Source organism: Microtus ochrogaster, chromosome 22, assembly GCF_000317375.1.
Source record: "Microtus ochrogaster isolate Prairie Vole_2 chromosome 22, MicOch1.0, whole genome shotgun sequence".
NCBI lineage: Eukaryota > Metazoa > Chordata > Mammalia > Rodentia > Cricetidae > Microtus > Microtus ochrogaster.
The window spans coordinates 27,928,726-27,951,457 of record NC_022023.1 but is presented as its reverse complement, the minus strand read 5'-3'; the positions used below and the strand labels follow the sequence as shown (position 1 = coordinate 27,951,457).

The window sequence follows — 22,732 nt, the reverse complement described above, 5'->3', positions numbered from 1 at the left end:
TTCTGACACATGCTCCATTAGGGGTTGTTCTGCCTGTCACAGGCCTGAAGGCAACAGGGCCAAAACCATCACAGATGAAACCCCCTGGAACTGGGGGCCAAAATACACACTTCCTCCGAAGAAACTATCTAAGGTATGTGTTACCATGACAGAAGGCTTACTAAGACATGGCGCCGCTTATTCTCCCAGATCATATTATTCCCTCACCTAGACTAGACTCAAGCTTCCTGAAGGCAAGAACCACCTCTCATGCTTCTTATCTACCACTCAGCACGCAGCTCAGAGCTTGGCACAAGTGTCCCGTTGTCTGGGAGCTGCTGCGGTGCAGGGTCTGGCATTTCTGAGAACCACTGTGCGATGACTGCCATTCACCGTACAGACAGTGTGAGAAACTATCCCAAGGTCGCCCTCTTCACGGTCATTGCCAAAGCACACCAAGATGCAGTCGGCCTACAACCGGCACAGCTGGAAAACTCTTTTCTGTTGAAAATTTGTTTAAACTTTGTTGATGCCTACTGTAGGGTTCTAAACAGTCAATGACAAGCCAACAATTTGTCAAGGTTTTTGGGTCCACATACACAATTCACAGCACATTAACCACTGGGCATAAATTACAGTAGAGCAGTCATCAATATAAACACGAATACTCAGGGCATGAGACCCTGTTCCAGGCTCTAAGCTCGCGGAGGGCCTGTCTCTTCAGCACCGTTCCTACGGAGGCCGCCACCTAGGTTTCAACGGGAAGGGTACACCATTCTCCACCAGGGCCATGGGACAATGAATTCTTTCTGAGAGCTTTCCTAACAGCAGTAGAAGCAGCAATCAAGGAAAGCCTACTGCGACAGTTTCCAGGTGAATTTTTAAGATGCTGCAGTTAACTCATGTGATGTTGAATGCACAATCACCTTATCAAGAATCTTTGTCAACCCTGTATGTAATCTGCTCATTCCTCTTGCCAAAAGCAAAGTATTAGTCCATGTCTCACTAAAAACATGCCTGGTGGATCAAAATAAAGCCACTTCTATTCCTCACTAGAGTCATTTAAGGAGATCGAGATCACTGTCAGCTGTACTAAAACAAACTATTTTCCCATGGCAACTTTTAATTTCACACGGTGTCTTATTTTTATATTTTTCCCCGTCATTCCTGGGGTCAGATATCCTGAGTAAAGAAGGTTAAGGGAGAAAGATTCATTTAACCTGACGCTCCCAAAATACAATCCAGCCTGACAGGAAAGCAATGGCATGAGAAGCTTGGCAGTGGCTGGCCAGATCTGATCTCCAGTCAGAAGAGGAAGGTGACGCCTACATTCGTAGTAGAGCCCAGCTCAGTTCCTCTGCTTTCAAACGGTCCAAGGAATGGCGCCTAAGGAAGGGAGCTAACCACGATGGCTAGACAGCCCCGCCTCAATTAAGAACGGTGCCTAAGGAATGGTTCTACCCACGATGGCTAGGTCTTCCTGCCTCAGTTAGGAATGTTGCCACCCACGATGGCTAGCTCTTTGGAGCTCAATTAGTACAATCAAGATAATTCCACAAAGACATTCCTAGGGGCCCATCTCTCTGGAGACTCCAACTCCTTGCCAATCACCAGCAAGGTCCTGAGTGGTCTGTTTACATCTCTTTTCTAGTTAGCACTGCCTCCTTGTTAACACGCCATACTGCTAGCGATTTAAAGGAAATGGGGACGGAAGCAATGACTCAGTGGGCAAATGCAATTGCTATGCAAGCATGAGGACTCGAATTCAAACGCCCCAGCACCCACACCAACATCCCTGGCAAATCTACACACGCCTGTGAAGAACGAAGGATGAAGAACGAAGTCAAGAAGATTTAGATACTTCCATCTTTTCTTGAAAAGTAAAATTCCTCATTGCTCCAAAGACCCGGACAGGGAAGTATATGTCTGGCTTATTTTCCTTTTCTTCTACAATTAACCCATGAAGATTCATCTTTAATATGACCATGCAAAATATATTCTCTTAAAAAGAGGTCCTGCTCTTTCCTGACTGTAAGAAACTCCCAAAGTGGATTCATAATGAATTTCCTGAATAATGACTTCAAACAGATTTACATTAAATATATTAACCTTTAACTCACCTATATTTTAATAGCATATTAAAGTTATATTTGAGATCAATTCACGGCTTAGGAAGAAAGCCCCATAGGCTTTCTAGAATTCATATTAAAGGTTAAAGTGATTCATATTTTCCCCCCACAGAATCTGGTCAGACATATGACTTTGTAGTATGACTAGGGCTGAATTTCTGATGGGCACAGCAGGAATCATTTCTGTAGGTTCCAAAATTCAAAGACACTTTTGGAAAGGAGATAATATATGCAGCCCGGGGTTTTAAGATTTCTTACATTGAAAAATGATCAGCATAGCAATGAGGAGAGAGAAATATAAAACACCAGTTCTGGATGAAGTTCATCCATCATGAGCTCCCCACTTCTTGCCATTTGGATGTTATGTTAAATACCGCAGTTGCGGGAAACAAAAGCAACAGAATCCAGCTGAAGGGAAAGACGAGAAAAAACACTGCTCTTCATCTGTGGGTCTCTAACAAACTCAAGACCATGGCAAGAACTAGTCATTTGTGGTTATTCACAAATAGGTAAGGTTGTTCTCCCAGTCCTGTGACCTGCTGGTTCCACCCCACGATGACACCAGCAAGCTCTCGTGACTGTCTACAACAGTACTTGGACATAGGTGATGCCTCCTCGTGCCACAAAGGTAAGTTTATCAGGGACAGATGTAACCTGAGCCTAAGCATCATCTCAACACTTGCCTAATTTGATGTAGAAATTTGCAAATTAGGTTGGTGACAACTAATAGCTGCCGGATTTCAGGTAAGTCCCACTCAACAGGAGAAAAATCATGCCTAGTACTGGAAATCTAGCCAGCTAGTGAGTTCACGCACCTTAGGAAAGAATCTATTATTGCCACTTGGCTGGACTGGCCTAACTCCTTACTTCATTCTAAATCCTTATGCTTATGCCCACAGATAAGTATAGCTGCTACCTCTCATCATAGAAGCCTGTCTTTATAGAAAACAGAGATCAGAAAAACCACAACTGGAGACAACGCAAAAGATTAAGAGATCATGGAGAACTCAGCCCCAACAGACATATCTACAGCACAGCTCCAGCATCTATGACTCAGGGAAGATCGCTGAAGAAGGGGCGGAAAGACTGTAGGAAACAGTTTCTCTTAGAAATGGCTGCATAAGCAAGACCAGAGCAATGGCAATGTCAGTGGGCATATTAATGTGGAAGAGGGAACGTCTCTTGGGATTCCATCCCTAGGCAGAAACTATAGGCAATTAATGACTCCTGGGAGAATGAGAACTAGCCTCTCCCAAGGACGAGCCCCCTGGTTGGTTGTCTCGTGCAAAGCAGTCAGCCTCAAAACCATATATACACCACCAACAAAAACAGGCTCAGCAAGTTGTATCTATATAGAGGGATTTGTATGTACACGCACATACAGACATACACACCTATGTAACAAAAGTAATCTAAGAAAAGGAGGCTATCAGCTCGAGTGGGAGAAACGGAAGGGCTGGAAGGAGGGAAAATAGAGAAAGCTACTTCAATTAGAAACATTTAAGAAAAAGGAAAGAAGCTGGGAGGTAGCACATACCTTTAATCCTAGCACTTGGGAGGCAGAGGCAGGCAGATCTTTGTGAGTTTGAGGCCATCTTGGTCTATAGAGTGAATTCCAGGGCAGCCAGGACTGTTACACAGAGAAACTGTCTCAAAAAGAAAAAAGGAAAGAAAGAAAATAAAAACCTGCTCTCTATGTGATAGCTTCAAATAAAAGCAAAAATGGTGACTCATTGGCCCTACAAGTATTTTTCAAGTCTCAGTCCAAGTTACAAGTCTGAGTCACACCCTAGAGAGCTAATGAAAGAGGACTTTTTAGCTATGTGTCCTATGCCTCAGTTTCTCCTTGGATGGGCCAAGAGTTGCCTCAATGGCTATCATGAGATCTAAGTGGAGGCAGTACATGGGCAGGTCTCAGCCCACCCCCTGCGTTATACCCATATTAGTCACAGAAGTCACACTGAAGCGACGAGATCGTGTGGCTATGCTTTCTGTCCCTTCAACTCTCATCTCCAGAGGCTTTCCCAGCACATCTGGAAGGCAGAAACAGCTGGTGTAGGGGCTACAGATTGGTCATGCATTTTTCTTATTATCAGTCATTTCAAATAAACTGGATGCATCCTAATTTGGGGGTTATGTCTTTGCAATGTTTGTAATTTAAAGAATTTGAGTAAATTTTAGTTTTATAATTAAGGCCCACAGCAAAACTGAGTGGGGAGACCTGAAATTTCCTGTATATTTCTTCTCTCCACATATGCACAGCCTCCGCTGCTGCCACATCCCCCACCAGGAAGGTACAGAAGTTATAACTAGTGAGCTCACTGGTTCATCACTAAGTCTCAAGTCTATGGCTTCTGATGAGCCCACTCTTGGTGTTAAGCATTCCATGGCTCAGACAGATGCATAATGGTGAGCATTCGCACTTACAGGATCAACAAAAGCATTTCACTTGCTGTGCCTAGACATCCCTCCCCTACTACTCCTGACTGTTAGACCTTCTCCACGCCCTTGCAACTTCTGAGCTTTTGACTGTCTCTGTGTCCACCGACTGAGCCTTATCAAAGGCATACAGCCTTTCCTGGATGGCTGCTTTCATTTGGTGATAAGCATTTAAGCTTCTTCCTTGTCTCCTCCTGGCTTGACAGGTCATCTCTTCTTAGCACCGAATGCCCCCTGTCTGGATGCACCTGCTAATGTATCCATTCTATTGAAGAAAGACTGAATTTTTAACCTACCACCCGAGGCTGTGGTTTTCAAACACTGAAAGCTACTATGGGTCTTTCTCCCACAGAAGACCGGAGAGAAAATAGTCTCTAAGTGGTGTTTCAAACATGTTCACAACATAAACACTTGACTCTATGATCTTCCACACCTTCCAGACTACTGTCACCTTTGTTAGTTATTTCTACTTAAGTCTCAGGAGCTGGAATCCTAGCCAGCAGCCTCTAAGCCAAAGGTCTGCAGTGAAGTCCAGCATCCGTTCTAATATTCTGAGTGACTGTCATTGGTGCTTCTTGGGCCCGTGACATCTTAAGAGCCATCTGAGGCGGTCTTAGATGACTTCTGTGCCTCCTGGGTTTATTTGGATAATAATGACTAATGCAATCAAATAGAATGTGTTATTTAAACTGGGATGTTCTTATTCTATTTATTAAGATCTAATTAGCAGAAAAGAACATTTAGTCATTTTAATTGAACAGGTCAATGAATGTTAACGAACACAGACAGCTATGCAAACACCACCAGAATGAAAGCACAGAATGTTCCATGGAACCCAGACATTCCCTTGAGCCAGTGCGCTGCAAGACCCTACCCACCACTCAAGCCCTAGACGAGTAGCAACCCACTCTCAGTTGCCAGCATCCAGAGAATCCTGATCATGTGGTCTTTTATTCTTGGCCTCCCCTCCCCTTCTCTTTTCTCCTTCCTGTGTTGCTTTGAAAGGGACCCAGGCTCAGGCTGATCTTGATGCTGCACTCTCCCAAGGTCTACGATTGCAATCGCGTGCTATCGCAACAGTTCCGGCTCCTTTAGCCTACTTCTTTTGAGATTCACCCGTACCGTACTGCATCCAGCAGCACCAGGGCCTCTTCAGCCCCGGAAGTGCGCTATTAGAGATCAAGCCGGTGCTGACCTGAAAGCTTTGCCCCTAGCTAAGCTTCCTAGTTCGAAAGGTGCTATGCATGCTACCAGCAGAAAGAAAGCAATCAACAGTCTTCCTCGGGTGTGAACCCCATATGTACTAAAATAATTATGGACCTGGAAAGATATGCCAACTGGTGCAATAGTGGCTGGGATGTCATGGAAGTAACCAAGCACTTTATGATTGGATTTAAGGCCTCTGTCACAAGATGAAACCCATACCTGTTACCAGAACTGGGCCAAGAACCCATGGCTGGACAGGGCACAGGTTCTAGGAGAGACCCTACCATTGTTCTACTAAGTTGACATAGTATTAAAACAGCTCCTACTGTCCTGGATTGTGTTCACAGAGTACGGCTTTTCTCAACCCTTGCCAGAGAAGCTTCTGGTTGCAACAGATGTTGGTCAGCACAGAGACCCACAACTGACCGAGGTAGAGAGAGTAAGAAACTGTGCAATGTCTAGCCTTAAGTGAAATATATATTCCACACTTCCTCCTTCAAAGGCTCCAGAACCACTGCGGGAGAGGAGGCAAAAAGAGTATAAGAGCCAGAGATGGTGGCAGACTACAAGGCCGTAGATGTCTTCTGGAAGCAGCAGGGTGGCTGCTCACAGCAGACATGACAGCAGGCACAAGAGCTGTGTAAGGCTCAAGCCAGACAAACCCCAGCATGAAGAGGGAAGTTGGGCATGAAGTTAACCAGGAAGTTATGGGCAGTTCTTGGCTGCTGGGAGGGAGACAGTCAACTAACGACACCCCAAGGCCACACTCAAAAATATTCCAGCAATACAAACAGGCCTTGATGGGGGAGGGGGATTACAGATGCAAAGTTGTGTGGGAAGGGATGGAAGGGGAATTTGGGAAGATTTGGGGGAAGGAAGGTGAATATGATAGGAGAGTCTCAAAGAACCATAAACATAAAAACATTAACATAACATCACAAGCAACATCATAAACATAAACATAAACATAACATAAAAACATAAAACAATGTAACAAAAAGAGCTACACATGCTACATTAAAACGCTCCAAGGGGATAAAGAATTGTGTTCAACATCTTCCCAATGACACCTTGAGCTACAGGTGCATCTTACTAGGAGATACTAGGAGACCAGAGCTCTATGGAGTCAGGGAAATGATCTTTGCAGGTGTGCCTTCAGCTGGTGACCGTGACGGATCTCACTTCTCAGCTTGCCAGCTGACAGCTCTAAAAGGAATTCTCCAGGTGACATCAGGAGAAAAGGCCATGTGAAGACCTGAAATGTCACTGCTGCATAAAAAGAAGCAAATTCCCAGAGACGCTGCCAGGATCGACTTGCTGGGAACTCTGGATGTAACCCAGAATCTTTTGGGCAACGTTGGGATTCTTTTTTCAAAGTAAACAGCAGGATCTTGGCCTGGAAACTGAACTTTATGGTCCTTTGGCTTTGCCCTACTCCATACCCTGACTCCACCTTAGCCTAGAAAACCATCAGTTCACATACCTGGGGCAGGCCTAGAAGCCACCAGAAGGGAGGGGTCATTCCCAAACAACTGTCACATGACCATTCTAATGATTATTTGGAGGTCATACTCAATGATAATCTGTACTTTACCTTTATACCCACAAAGTATGAAAAGCCTGACCCCTGGGAGAGAACTGTCACATACAGTTATAGATAAGTATTTTTTATACTGTCGTTGCTTAAGTAGTGAATAATATCGAGAGAAGATTAGACGAGACATCCAAAAAGCCTTTTAGTAAAAGCTGAGGAGCAATATATCCATAGCTTTTGAAAAGCCCCAGCATATTTCTGAGAACACAGTATGCCACCTAGATATGTAGAGTTGTGTTTATGCCCAGGAAGGACTTGAAACATCTCTGAACTATAGCCTCTAAGTCTAGGACTCAATGTAAGCAGGAAGTGAGCACTAAAGCAGATTGTCAACTACCTGGCACTATGTCCAAGGTGTGTCCCAGCAGACACACACAACCCCTTAGCAAAGACTAGGCACTGACCACAAGCATTGAAAGGAATCTTTGACTAACCACGATCCAGTCAGCTACCGGATTCACTATTTTATGGAATTAGTTACAAAATCACTAAACAAGCAACAAAAATCTACAATAAACAGTATCAAGAATAAAATAGGGAGAGGGGTAAATTTAATTGCCCTAAGTGACAAGTTATGAAAATGTCTGAATCTGCAACAGGAAATTGCATGACGTGTAAAGATATAGTGAACAGGCACATGTTAGAGTGGAAAAAACGATACATGTAAACCGTCCCCCGAGGAAGGCAGATGGTAGGCTTAAGAACTTCGGCTTAGCTCTTTTAAATATGCTAGAAAGAGCTAAAGAAAATCTTGTTTAAGGAAAAAAAAACACAGGATAATCAATGATGATATTTCACCAAATAGAAAATACCAAAAGAGAGGAAGGGGTCATAATACAGTATCAACTATACATTATGCAGCTGAAGAGAACAAAAATTCAAACAAAAACTTCTTCAGAGAAGTAAAACAGCAAGACTGGGTAGGCAGAAGGAATTAGCAGGGACCTGAAAGATTGGCTAATTGACATTATTTAGTCTGGACAGAAGGGGAGCAAAGAACCAAGAAACACAACAGACCTTAAGCCAGAGGTTCGCAACCGGCTGTCTGCAACACCTTTGGGAGTTGGATAACCCTTTTATAGGCATCACCTAAGACCATGTGAAAACACAGATACATTACGATTCATAGCAGTAGCAAATTACAGTTACGAAGAACCAGTGAAAATAATTTTAAGGTTGGGGGTCACCCCAACATGAGGAGCTGTACTAAAGGGTTGCAGCCTTAGGAAGATTGAGAACTGCTGCCTTAAGCAATGCATGGAACACTACCAAGAATGTTAAAGCACACACAATGAGGTGTAGAGAGGGAAGGGGAGAAGGGAAAACAAAGGTTAGAAAGAATTTTGAAGAAGTTATGGCCCCAAACTTCTCCAATCTGATAAAAAGACACGAATCTAAACTTCCAAGCCCAGGGAATTTCAAGTAGGTCAAACTTGAAAGGACTGATACCTGGACACGTCTTAGGTCAACTGTCAAAGCTGAAGTCATAGAGAGATCACAGAACAAGAACAAGTAACTGTCACTCACACAAAGGATCCCCAAAAGATCAATAGCGAGTCGCTTATAAACCACAGATGACAAAGGGCAGCATGGGGCATATTGAAAGCCATAAATTGAATAAAAAGAAAAGCTATGAGTCAAGAATTCTATATATATAGCAAAGTCATCCTCTTAAAATTAAAATTTGAGCCATTCCAAAATAAAAACTAAGGTAATTTGTTATAAAACAGGTCCTAGAAGAAACGAGAGAAAGAAATTACATCACAGAGAAACACAACACTTTTCCTGCCTGATTAAAAAGATGATTGAACAAAACAATAATTGCAAAGTTGGAGTGAAGGGCACACAACACACCAAGCTTTAATTTGTATTAAGACAGCATAAAAAAAGGAAAAACAGAGTTACAGAAGGCCAGCTTCTGTATAGTATTGACATTAAGTTAGTATTCATCTGAAACAGCCTACTGTATATTACAATGTTCATCTTGTTATCAAGGACAATAACTAAGAGAATAACACAAAAATACATCCTTAAAATAAGAAAATTAAAGTAATATGCCAGGGCTAGAGAGATGGCCCAGCCATTAAAGACTAAGCTCATAACCAAAAATGTCAAGCAGTATGCTAGAAAACATAAAGGAGGGAAGTAATAGCGGAAGAGACAAACACTTTAGCAAATGAGGCACTTAGGAAACAAAGAGAGTCTGAGTCATGATCCTTCCTTAACAGAATTTATGTTAAGTGGAAAATATCTTCAATTGTGGGCAGACATTATGAACATATACATTTAAAACACAGTCCAACTATGTGATGTCTACAAGTGACTTTATATTCACAGAGCTAGTGATTCTTCAGTAAGTAGAAAACGGACAAACCAGGGCCGCTGGTGTTGAGCAAAAGAAAAGGGGGGAGGGGGGCTGGGAAAGAAAAGATGCAAAACGACCTGTGGGGTGGATGTGTCAAAAAACATGAACGATGGTATGAAAAAAGCTACCCCAGAAAAAAATAGAAAGTTCTTAACAAATAACACAGCTGTCTGTCAAAATGAAAAACTCAACACTAGGGTTAGCGATAGAGTGTATATAGTAGGCGCCCACATATCTAGCTAGAAAATATATCCAAAAAGAAAGAAAAAGACAAGAATCTGATGGGAAATGTTAATGACCCTAGAAGGTCAATTTAGCAGGTGGAATTGGAATTCAAGAAAGACAAACCAGAAAGGACAAAGAAGAAATGATTTGCTTGTAAGCTGCAGTAAAAGTTTCCGGAAGCATCAAATAAACAAAAAATCAGAACGAGTGTGGCTCTGCAGTGCATGGCAACCAGATCTGAGGTCGATATATTACAGCATTTCAGAAACTGTAACAGAAGATGTCTCTCAATATTATAGCTATCATTTGTACAGGAATTCACTGATAAGATCAACTTATTCATGATGAAAAATTCCATAATAATAGGCAACTTGAGATATTTATTCTAAAATGTACTGAAGAGAAAAATGTACAGAAGTAGACAGAAGAATGATTCACAAAACAAAAACATGATTTGTTAAGAAGCTTGGTTAATTAAAGTAGATGGTACCGGCTTCCGGAGAGATTGACAGGTGCATTCCACAGCACAGATCTCAATAACCAGGCTCAGGCCCAGCGATGGGAGGGGAAACACGTCACACGTGAGGAGAAATGCTAACACTCAAAAACTGCTACTCAGACAGTGGACTACTCATCCTTAGCAACATGACAGGGCACAGAGAGCCTCGGGGTATATAAAGGTTTGCCACATAAATGAGTGTAAAACAAAACAGATTTTACAGAATTAAAAAAATAATAATAACTAAAAAAAAAAAAAAAAAACCAGGGCAGGAGAGACTGCTCAGGAAATGAAGACATACGCTGGCAAGCCTGCTGATCTGAGTTTGATCTCCAGAACCCTAGGACTCCTGTCCGTGTCCTCTGACCTCCTCACTTGTGGCATGACACATGAGCATGTACACTTGCAAGCACACATATATACATACATACATACATAGTCCTCTGACCTCCTCACTTGTGGCATGACACATGAGCATGTACACTTGCAAGCACACATATATACATACATACATACATACATACACACACACATACACACATACATACATATACACACACAAATAAAGCAAAAGATGTGATATTAAAAATAAAAGACAACAGCATGATAAAGTATTATTCATTTAAAACAGGAAAGGATCCATATATTAAGAAACCCACAAACAATGAAACATTTTTATGAAGATAAGAAACAGTAATTCACAGTGGAGCTAACCAAAATGCCAGACTCCTGTCCTAAAAGGCAAGCTAAATCAAAACATTCCTAAATCTCTATGGTATCTATATCACTACAGACAAGGGCTCTTTAAAAGAGATTCACGATGCCTTGTGATATATAAGATAATCTATAATCTGTTATATATAAAAATATTTCAACCTTGTGGATAGGTCCTTTTGGGGAGGAAGACAAAGGGTATTTTATCTTCATATTTTATTTAACTGTTTATATAATGGTCTCTTAAGTATTAATTATTACAAATAAGGTAGGGGGACAGTGTTCAACTCCTTGCTAGTTTACATAAGCTTTTTAAATCATGCTACCTGTGATTGCACACGAAAGTGTCACCATTAGGATCGCAAATGTCACAAGATGCTTCTCTTGAGGCTTTTTGACAAATCATCTAATTAGAGTTGTGTGGTCTGGTACTAACTTGGGATTCATTTACTACAAAGACAGCAAGTCCCTCAATCATAGGAGGCATTTCATATGACAAATGACACCAGGTGGAAAAAAAAAACACTATCTTTGTTGTCACTGCTGCCACCAGCTTTCAGTGTCTGAGAAGGTTCTCAGAGAACACTACAGAAGGGGTGTGTACCTCCCCACACACATGCAAAACATTTTCCGTCTTTGTATCCCTCTTGTATCATGCTCATAAGGTCTTCTTTCCTAGTGCTGGTCGGGTGACTGCTGTCCCTTCCCTTCCTCTATCACAGACCCTTCTGCCAGCATGTCACCAGCTTTGGGCTAGGAATCTTGGCACTGTCGTTCGACCCATAGCCAGTGTAGAGGCTCAGACCTATGCAAAGGAAGAGTCACAGCACAGCTAATAACCCGCTCGTATTTGAGGGTCTCCAAAGGGATGCTGCTGTCGACAGAACTCTGGAGGTGTGTATCCCTATCCCTGCCACCGGCACGGTCACTCATCCCTGAAATCACCCAGTGACTCCAGCGGGCACCTAACACTGCTTCTTCCTAACGAGCACTAGGGACAGTCTCCTTTCACAGACAGTTCATTATGCCTGTCACCGCAGAGGAGAAGAAAAGGCCAGTGATCTCTCTGGGAATGAGTTCGGAAGCTCACAGAGATCTTGTCAGTTTGCTCCTCTAGAAACACGGGTCATTACGGGAGAGGATTAACACAGGGCCTTGAGGAAGAGAAATCAAGACTTCAAGATCTGTTGTTCTCTATGTTTTGGCCAGTTGTAGATTTTTGAAATAATCTCCATCTGTAGCAAAAATGGAGATTCTTTGATGAGAGGAGAGAGCTATACTTATCTGTAGATGTAGGGACACAAGTATTTAGAATACAGTTATAAATTATGCTGGCTTCAGCTCCAACCCGTTTATGTATAATGCAATCCCCTATACCTAAAATTCAGGAAACATTATAAAAAGAGGGGGCAGAAAGATCATAAGTGCCAGAGAACCTGAAATCATATTTCACAGAGAATTTCTGCTGTGAAATAGTGTTTCCTATATGTGATGAAAACTTCATCCATAAAATCTTAACATGGCCACCCAAACAAAATATCACAATGAAAACACCAGTTTTCATGCCAACATAAAGGGGAAAGTGGCATAAGGCCTCACCCCTGTATGAAGAATTATAGGCAATTCTGTAGCTACTGAGAAAGTGAGACTCAACCTTCACCAGGGATGAACCTCTGGTAGGTGATCTAATCCCAAGTGGTCGGCCCTAAACACAAACACACACACACACACACACACACACACACACACCACTGGGCTCAGCAAGTTATGTGTGTGCGTCTTTGTAAAACAATAACAATTAAAGAAAAGGTCAGAGGTCAACAATTTGAGATGGAATATGGGAGATATGGAGGAATTGAAGGGGGTGAGAGAGGAGTGGTAAATTATTACTAAAAAAAGACTTCAAGGCAATTCAGCTATAGAACTCCAGACAAGACCCTCCCCTCATCTTCATCTGTTCCCCACAACTTACCCATCACCTACAAAATTTAGTTCTATTTTCTGGATTTGGGGAACTTGAGAGGGTCTTAAAGAAGTAGAGCCAAACATAGCACAGTTGGTGTTTTACATGGTGTCATGGCTTGGTTGAGGCTTGAGTGTGTAAACAGGGTTTATGGGTTACAGTTTGGTCCTCAGCTTGATGATAGTGGGGCCTAGTGGAGGGCATTAGGCCGCTGAGGCTGTGTCCTCAGACGGGATTAATGACTATCTCCTGGAGTGAGTTAGTGCAAGAATGGCTAGTTATGAAAGGGTGAGACTAGCTTCTCCCTTGTGTTCTCTCCCACCAAGGTGTCACGTGTCACAAGGTCCATCAGAGACTGAACCAAAGAGATGACCATAGTTTGTAATTTGTCTTGAAAATTGTGAACTAATTATGCTTTTTCTTTATTAAAAATATGCAGCTGCCAGGGAGTGGTGGTATACACCTTTAATTCCAGCACTCGAGGAGATAGAGGCAGGAGGAACTCTGTGAGTTCGAGGCCAGCCAGGTCTATGGAGTGAGTTCCAGGAACGTCAGGGCTGTTACACAGAAAAAAAATTGACTAGTGAAAAAAAAAGTACACAGCCTTTAATGCCCTAGGCAGATATTAACTGGGGTCTGTGCACGCATGCAAGCATGTAATGATATTTCATTTGTATTTTAATAAGTAAAGTTTGCCTGAAGGTCAGTGCAAAGTGGTCACACTAGTCAGACATAGGGGCAGGCAGTGGTTGCACACACCTTAATCCCAGCAGCCACACTAGTCAGGCATAGGGGCCAGGCAGTGGTGGTGCACGCCTTTAATCTCAGCAGTAGAGAGGAATATAAAGCAGATGAGACAGGAACTCGCTCTCCTTCGGTCTAAGGATTTCACAGAGGTAAGAGCTCTTTAGTGGCTTGACTGCTTTGTCTTTCTGATGTTCAGGTTGAACCCTGATATCTGTCCCTGGGTTTTTATTATCTGTGCTACACAAGCATGTCAAGTAGCTTTAAGAAAAAGCAAACACCCCCCCCCCAAAAAAAAGCCAGGAAGTGGTGGTGCATGCCTTTAATCCCAGCTCTTGGGAGGCAGATGCAGGTGGATCTCTGTGAGGCCAGCCTGGTCTATAAGAGCGATTTCCAGGACAGTCTCCAAAGCTACAGAGAAACCCTGTCTCAAAAATCCGAAAGAGAGAGAGAGAGAGAGAGAGAGAGAGAGAGAGAGAGAGAGAGAGAGAGAGAGAAGAGGAGAGGAGAGGAGAGGAGAGGAGAAGAAAAGAAAAGAAAAGAAAAGAAAAGAAAAGAAAAAAGAAAAGAAAAAGCAAACAGGCACAGATATCTGTAAATAGGCTATGCTTGGTTCCTGCGAGAGGGGGGGTCTGGTGAAAGCCTAGAGAAGAGGGGACCAAGTGAACAAATGGTAAAGAGTGCAAATGAGACCCTGTGGGTGAGTACGGAAAGACAAGATGGTTAGGAAGAGGATGTAAGAGGGACTCGCTGGCATCCAGGCTGGGGTGTGGCATGAGAGGCGATGTGCAAGTCAAGGGGTGTGTGGTTCGAGGAGAGCCAGCGGGCAGAAGGGGATGTCTGTGAGGCCCACGGTAGGTTGGGTGAGAGAAAGAATTTTGATGCCAAAGACTTGGGCTCAAATATGAGTTAGTTGTGTCAAGGCCTGGAGGCTGCCGCTTCTCTTCTTTAGTATTTTAATACCAAACTGGCTCTTGCCTGTAGTACTGGGAAGAGACGTGCCCACATCACACTCAGCCAGCGGCCACCATCATCACCCACAGTGTTTCACAGATGGCACATTTGGGGTAATTCACGTAAGAATCCTGATTGACAGCCACTTGTTATGTGTCAACAAGGCAAACACATAATTCCTAGCTAGATGCTTGGTGGGACACTCATTTTGATGTTTTTAGGGTGTATTTAAGATGAAATGTACGTTTAAGTCAATAATCGCCGAACAGAGTTGAATGCCCTGCCTAATGTAGGGGCTTCTCATAGGGCTTCATCTAAGCAGTTGAAAGCCCCGCAAGAAGAAAGAATGACTTCCTCTACAGAGAAAGAACTGAGGTTCAAAAGCAAAGAGGTACTCATTCTCCCCTGAGGTGCTAGGCTGCTGGCCCAGGCTGCGGGTTTGGGCCTTGTCAACAATCTTGTGAGATTCTTTAAAGTAAATAACCAAATAGACGAGCAGGCAGAAACTAGCTAGTGTAACCTGTGTGTTGTGTTTTCTAGTCATTCCTCACTGATACATAGATATATATGTAGGTATGTAGAGTTCAGTCTCTGTATTCATGGGTTCTGCACAGACAAAAGAACCTTGTTAGGGGAGAGACAAAGAACTCCCCACCCAAACTTTCCCTGCTCCACAGTGTGTGGCTGCCTCTGGGTGGTGTCTATCCAGACAGGCAGCACCTACAAGCCTCTGTTGTAACTGGAAATGGCCTGGTGACGAGTTCTTGCCGTGAGATATACACACGCTGTGCATAACTATTAGGCCAAGGAGACTCAAACCCACCTCCCATGAATCCCAGTGACTCCCCAGGCATAGGGAATAGGAGGACACCAAAAATTAAGACCTACAATCTTCCTGAAACCTTCTGTCGAGGGCAGCATCTGCACTGGAGAGCCAATGGGAGTAAATCAGCACCGCATAGTGCCACTAAGAATCTGGGGTTTGGCACAGTGGCTAGCATTTCCCTAGCGAAGCCCTTCATCCTCCAGCTGGGCCCTGGGAGGAGATCAATCAAGGCAAGGTGAATGCAAGCACCTTCCAGAGAGCAGCTGGTCCTACACTAATCACCCAGCAGGCCCCAAGAACCAGCTCTTGGAACACTGCCTCCACAGGCCCAGCTGCCGCCATCCCTTTCTCCCTGTGTGAGCTCCACAAACCTCTCCAGCTTTCCCAGGATACATCTGAGCCACATCCATAAGGTATTTCTAAGGCAGCTGCATCCTGGCCACCCTGCGAGGATCTCCATCCTGGAGCTAGGACAGAAGTGGGGGAAGGGGGCGGCTGAGTGACTAAAGATGTATGTTTCTACATCCATCCTAAGGAGCATTGTTTCTTTTTGTTGTTGTTGTTGTTAGGTGACTGGCATCCAAGGTCTTAATCTGTCTGTCCTGTGGGGGTATGTGGAGGAATGGAACAGACTGTCTCTCCGTTGCTAAGGACAGCTCAGAAGTTACGGCTGGTCCCCAGCCAGTGTGTGCACTGCCAACCCATCCTACACAGAGCCAGCTTCTTGGTCCCCATGATGGAGTTGCCATAAGTTCATCCATCCAAGAAAGAGAATAAGGGCTGGGAGCCGGAACGTAGAGCAGACGCAAGGAAAAAGAAAGACCAGATGTGTTTTGTTGTTGTTCTTGAGGCTGGATGGAGAGTGGACTAGGATTCACTATGCCAGCCTCTCCCTCCACTTTTCTGCACATTTGAAATGTTCTATATTAAAACATTTAAGGAAATCTCTTCTGTGAACTGAACTACACAAGAGGAAGTTCAACTGAATTCTCCCCCGACACCATTTCAGGATATCACCGTCACATTCATGAAGGAAGTATCTTCCACAAACACATTTCCTGTTTTCCTATTTCCATCAATATTTAGTACGCATCATTACCTCCCAGCCTTATCACTTAAAACAAGATTTTTAAATAATTGATTAATACAAAAGGCGGACATAACCACGCTGCCTTGTTCAGTGCCCATCAAGGCTCTGACACGGACACATCAATATATTAATGCATACACCGAGAAGACCAGGCTGCAGATCAATACACACAGAGATGCTTGGGGGTACTTCTCAGAGGGAAAGACCATCAACCTTTCCCACCCCTGGTGTGGTCTACGCCTCCTCGCCCTGCCCAGTAATGATTCCGCTCAAGAAAAAAATGTTTTATCCATGCAACCTCTAAAGTTCCCCAAACTAACGTGTCTTGAACTCTGGTAGAATATATGCAGATTGTATACTCCTGTGTGAGTATTTGCACATGCACATATCTCATAAGCACATAAACAGATCTTAGTGGCTGGAAAAAGCATTGGTATCCAGACTTTCAAAATGTCTTTGTTCTCAGAATATCCTCGAGGGATGTCACCAAAGCCCGCAGATAAAGGATGTGGCAGCACAGTCATAGGGATCACTCAAGGGGCATGCTGGGAAGAGCAGCGTGCCAATGCACAGCCAGTTCTTGAGAGCCCATCAGCACGCAAGCAGACGCTAGGTACAAAAGTCTGCCACCAGCTCATAACAAGCACTGCACACCAGCTCCTGCCAACAGCTGAACGCTGGCTGTCGCTCCCTCTGCCACACTCACTCCTCCGCAGGCAAAGCACTGTCCAAGGCCACCCGGAGCTCCAGGTGCCACTTACCACAAGTGAGAGAGGCCTCTTCCAGGAGACGACACCAATGAGTCCAGACAACAGCACCTGGAAGGAAGGTGAGCAGAGGGAGGTGAGACACTTGGCAACCTCTCAGACTAGCTTCAACCTGTTCCACTCATAAAAGGACATGTGAAATCCGTACAATACAAGAGTGGTGTTTTCGCGAGCTGGGTCTCCACTCCAAATGATGACAGCCTATGGCCACACTGTCCTGGCTGTTCGAGAAACCCACGCGCTACAGAGCAGATTGCTTCCTGTGCGGTATTGCACAGCATGTCAGTGTCGGGTTTACAGATGCTCCATGAAGCTGCTTCGTGTTCCCCAGTCCTCTAACTTACCTGGCTGAGTCCTATCAAATCACACAAAGGCCACCCGTGGACACCCCTGGAGTGAAGGCCACTCTGAAGTGAGGTGGCTGCCCGCCATACAACCTTCCCTCCAGTCTGTGTTCCCAGCAAAGTTTCCCATCTTGATAATAAGCAATAACTCCTTAGACTGCTCTGGAACTTTCTAGACACCGGCTCACAGCAGCCCACCCCTTTCCTGACAAAGCCCTGCCTTTATTCTGGCCCCGGCTCCTGTTGTTGCCCCCTGCTTCTCCTCTCCCATGTCACCTTTATCACACTGACGCACTGTGTGTTTGTGCCTGTGGAAACAACGGCTCAAACACATGACATTTATCTAGCTCCAGGCCCACCTTTTCCTAGAGTCTGCACTCGGCAGGGAAGACACTGGCTTGATTCACATATTCTTGGTCTCCTCGGGTCCAGGAATAACCAGAGACTATGGAGACTAAGCTACTTCCCATCTAACATCTGTATTCACCCTCCACAACTTAATAGAAGCTTTGCTTCTCAAGGTCACAGAGAGGTCGCCAAGTGCTACGAGGTGCTGCCCCACGTCGCCCATCAAAGGACGATCCTCCGAAGAGATCCCGCCCCTCCAGGCTCTGCAGTTCTCCATCACTCGTGTTCTTCCCATTTTCCACGCTGCTCTCCTCAGCATCCTCTCTTAGAGTCCTAATCCCTGATTCCATGTTCCCAAGATTTTTGTCTGCTCTTCCCAGTCACCTGGGAAACTAGCTATTATGCACCCTAAGAAACCTCCACAGCCCAGAGCTGTCTGCTAGGCATCTCAGCATCTGTGAATTCTGTTCCTGGTCCTGTTGTTCTCCCACTCGGCACATTCCAAATGTATCGGAAGCCATCACCTTCCAGGCCTGGTGTTCCTCGAACAAGCTCAACTTTCCAAAACCATGCTACTCCTGCCTGGCCACTCATGCCCAAATCTCATCCCTCGCCAGCCCACCCCAATATCTAAAAAAGACCCAGGGAAGGAGGCTCTGGCTTGCTGATCAAGACAATTAATTATTCAGGAGGTCTTATCGTAAATAAGCTCTTTGGACATGAGATCCTGGAAAGATGGACCTCACACACCTACCGCTGTGGGATTAGGTCAGGCAGCCAACGACCCAGCTGGAAGTCTTGGATGCTTTATCCCTGGAACTCCACAAGGGCCAACCAGATCTGTGAGGACCATGCTACTAATACAGCTACAAAGTCTGCCTGGTCACTGTCTTAGTTACTGTTTCTGTTGCTGTGAATAGACAGGACCAAAGCAACTCTTAACAAAAGAAAGCATTTAATTAGGGGCTTGCTTACAGATTTAGAGGGTTAGTCCATGATTATCATGGTGGGAATCAGACAGGCATGGCGCTGGAGCAATTTAGCTGAGAGTTTTCCATCCTGATTCACAGGCAGTGGGGGAGAGAGAGGGGGGAAAGAGGAGAGAGAGAGAGAGAGAGAGAGAGAGAGAGAGAGAGAGAGAGAGAGAGAGAGAGAGAGAGAGAGAGAGAGAGAGAATGGGCACCTGGTGTGGGCTTTTAAATCATGAGAGCCCACTCTCAATGACACACCTCTTAGTCCTTCCCAAATGGTCTACCAAGTGATGGTTAAGCATTCACACATATGAGCCCCTGGAGGTCATTCTCGTTCAAACCACTACAGTCACAGACCGCAGCCGGCAGAACCAGACCTTAAACCCAATAGGCTTTAGTCTGTGCACATGAATCCTTCAGTCAGCACTGACAATTAACCACAACCTCCATGTGCTGTCCAGCATCCTTTTCCTGGTATTCTCTCTCTAATGCTGGAGAGACCCTTGGCTTCTATCTCTCTGGGCATTTGAGTCTAATTCTTCAACAGGTTCTCTAGAACTTGACTTCTAGCCAAGACCCAAACATCCCCACCAGCCTGTGAGGCCAGATCTATCATTACCAGATAGACACCCTGGTCTCAAGTCATTTCAACATTAGATCCCAGGGACATTTCTCTAGTGAACCTCTCATTACAACTCCTATCACTATTTCGCGGTTGGCATTTCAAACTTCAATTCCATTCCTTCACCTCCAAATTCTCCTCTTCGGGTTGAGTGGAAATTCCCAGCAAGACATCTTCTGAGCTCACTAGATAGTTCAAGGGTCAGGAGGTGGCATGGCTGGGCTGAGTCCTCTGTACGTTCCACCATTAGAAAGTCCTCTGCCTTCCTCTATGCCCAGACATTAGCCATCCTCACTCGCTTCTGCCTGTTATGACAAACTGCCCTTAGGAGGGGGCTCTCCCTCTGCCTCCCTCCACCTCTCTCTTCACATGTACCAAATAAAGCTCTTGAGACCATCAACAGGGGAATGTCTGCAAGCGAGGAAGATAACCCTCATGAGGGTTGGCACCTCGGCCTCGGTCTTTGTAACCTCTAGAACTGTGAGGGGAAAAAAAATACATTATCTAAGCCATGGGGTTCTGCTACAGTATAGTAGCAATAGTTGATTAATATGTAGTATACGTATCAGCATAACAAAACATCTGAGTTAATTAACTTACACAGGGCAGAGACAGATGGTAGGAAAATAGCTCAGTGGGTTAAAGGCTTGCTGGGCAACGAGGAGGACCTGAGTTCAATCCCCAGTAGCCATGTAAAGGCTGAGCTTGGAGGTACATCCTTTGTAACCCTGGTATTGAGAGGCAGGAGGAGGCAAAGACAAATGGATCCCTGGCCAGCCAGTCTAGCTAGTTGATGAGCTCTAGTTTCAGTGAGAGACCCAGTCTCCAAAGGTGGAGGGTGAGAGGCAGATACTTGATGCTGACCTTTGACCTCCTCACATGTCTGTGCACACACAGAGGCATGTACATGAACATGTACTAGTGAATACATACTCATGCAAATACCACACCACACACCCACACCCGCATACATATGGTTTACACAGGCTCACAATTCTGGAGGTCTTGGTGTGCCACTGGCTAGCTCTGCTGCTCAGGCCTGCAGTGAGGACAGTGCAGCCTGATTAAGGGTTAAGGCGTGTAAAGAAGAAAGGCCTCAGGGCCAGAAAGCAAAGGAGGGAAGGGAAGGAGGCCCCACAAAACCCTTCAAGAGCTGGCGCCCAACCACCTGAGGGCTTCCCACATGACCTCTCACAGCTACCCCTTCCCAGTAGCAAGAGGCTGAGACTTCAACGCATCACCTGCTACTCTAGTTGGAGAGGGCTGCTGGATTCTACAACACTCTCCACGCTTCCACAGAAGCGGCAGGCTTCCTGTCTCCGGATACACTGGGGTCAGTTCCCAGGACAGCATGGCCATGCCAGAACAGTTTAGAGAAGGATTCTAAAGTTTATGTGAGGGGTCTCTTTTGGGACACCTGCCCAAATCCATTTGTGACCCAGGGTAGAGAGACCCGTCCTTCAGAGCACAACAGAAAGGAATTTTGGATCCTCTGTTCCTTGACTATTGGTCTTGGTTTGAGCTAGTTTTAGCCAACTCCAGCATCCAGTAAGGAGCTGTGGCACATTCTGGGGGCTCAGTAGGTCTCTAGGTTTATTTGATATCACGCCTAGGAGAAAACGGGTTGTGAACCAAGCTAGCTGTGAAACTACCACACCATGAAACTGCTGACCCATTTAACTGGCACATTTTGTTACTCAAAGTCCACAATTTGCCAAGAATATGGGGAAAACTGCAGAAGGTCAGAGAGGGGCAACATATAAACATTTGTAGAAAGAAAAGGCAAAAATGGGCGAGGCAGGATGCCACTCAGAGAGGCGAGGCAGGATGCTACTCGGAGAGGCAAGGCTTCCCCTTTCAAGCGTGTCGAGTGACAAGGATACCAACTTGCTCTTTCCGCTTCCCTGCCCGACCTAGAAGTCGCCAGAGATAAAATTAGAAATGAAACAGAAGTTCCTGCTGCAGCCGATGAAGAGAGGAACAGACTGTCAGGCAGGAACGGCCCTATTAGAGCCCAAAGTAGTTTCCATGGACGGCCAGACAGGCCTGGAGTACACACGCGCTGTAGATCTTGTCTTCCTAATGCTAGAATGTTCCCTTGATGCCGACAATCAAGAATTTTGTTCAGATCATCAGATCCGATTCAGAGGCAAATGACAAGGCAACATTTTAAGCAGTGGAAGGCGCCCTTGTAGAAGGAAGATGAGAGCCAATTCGATTACTTTTCCCAAACACATGGCAGGTGTGCCCACAGCTACCGCAGAGTGAGCTTGCCGCCAAGAAGCCGCGTTTGCTCCATGCCTGGGGAAGGAAGCTGTTGCAGAAACAGAGCAAGTGAGCTGCCGGGGATGAGTGATGCCTAGTGAGCGGTAACAGCCACAGCGCTTCAGACTGCAGCTCTGTCTCAAGCCATTCCTGGTCAGCTTCATACAGACGGATAGACCTCCCGCATCGGCTTCACGCTCTTTCGTGCGCCTTTCTCTGACTGGCTCTCAGCCGCGCACCAAGGCTGCCAGCCTTGCCCGTGACTGTGTCTTCTCCTGAACTCACTCTACACCAGCCTCTCTCGCTACCAGCTACTTCCAGTCGGTGGTCCCAGCCTTCCCCCTCAACCATTTCCACAGGGAGGGGGGGGGGGGACGACGGGACGCTGCACCAGTAGACCAAGCTCATAATGTCCATCCCAAGGAAAGCCCTCAATGTGCTATCGTGGCTCCTGTCACCCTAAGGAGCCAGATCTCACAGAAACAGAACTTAGGCTATGTTCCCTTCCCAAGCTCTTTGAAACTGAGTTCAAAAGCTATCTGTGCTGTGGTTTTACTGCTTCTAATTTGTGGTCCCACCCTGTACCCAGCTCCCCCATGCTCTTGTCATGTAGGCTGTCCCAGACTACATTACACAGCATAGGCTTTCCTGTCATCCCTTGAAAGGATATTAAGTTCAGGTATTTTCC

The 22,732-nt window shown here is 45.1% G+C and overlaps 1 protein-coding gene across 1 annotated transcript in view; it reads right to left on the bottom strand.

Annotated features, from left to right (window-relative positions):
• Fam189a1 (family with sequence similarity 189 member A1) overlaps positions 1-22,732 on the bottom strand; it is a 401,267-nt gene that overhangs the window by 199,191 nt on the left and 179,344 nt on the right. Inside the window, exon 2 of the mRNA XM_026784306.1 lies at positions 17,489-17,545. Within this exon, the coding sequence (XP_026640107.1) occupies positions 17,489-17,545 (57 nt within the window). The remainder of the gene's footprint in view (positions 1-17,488; positions 17,546-22,732) is intronic.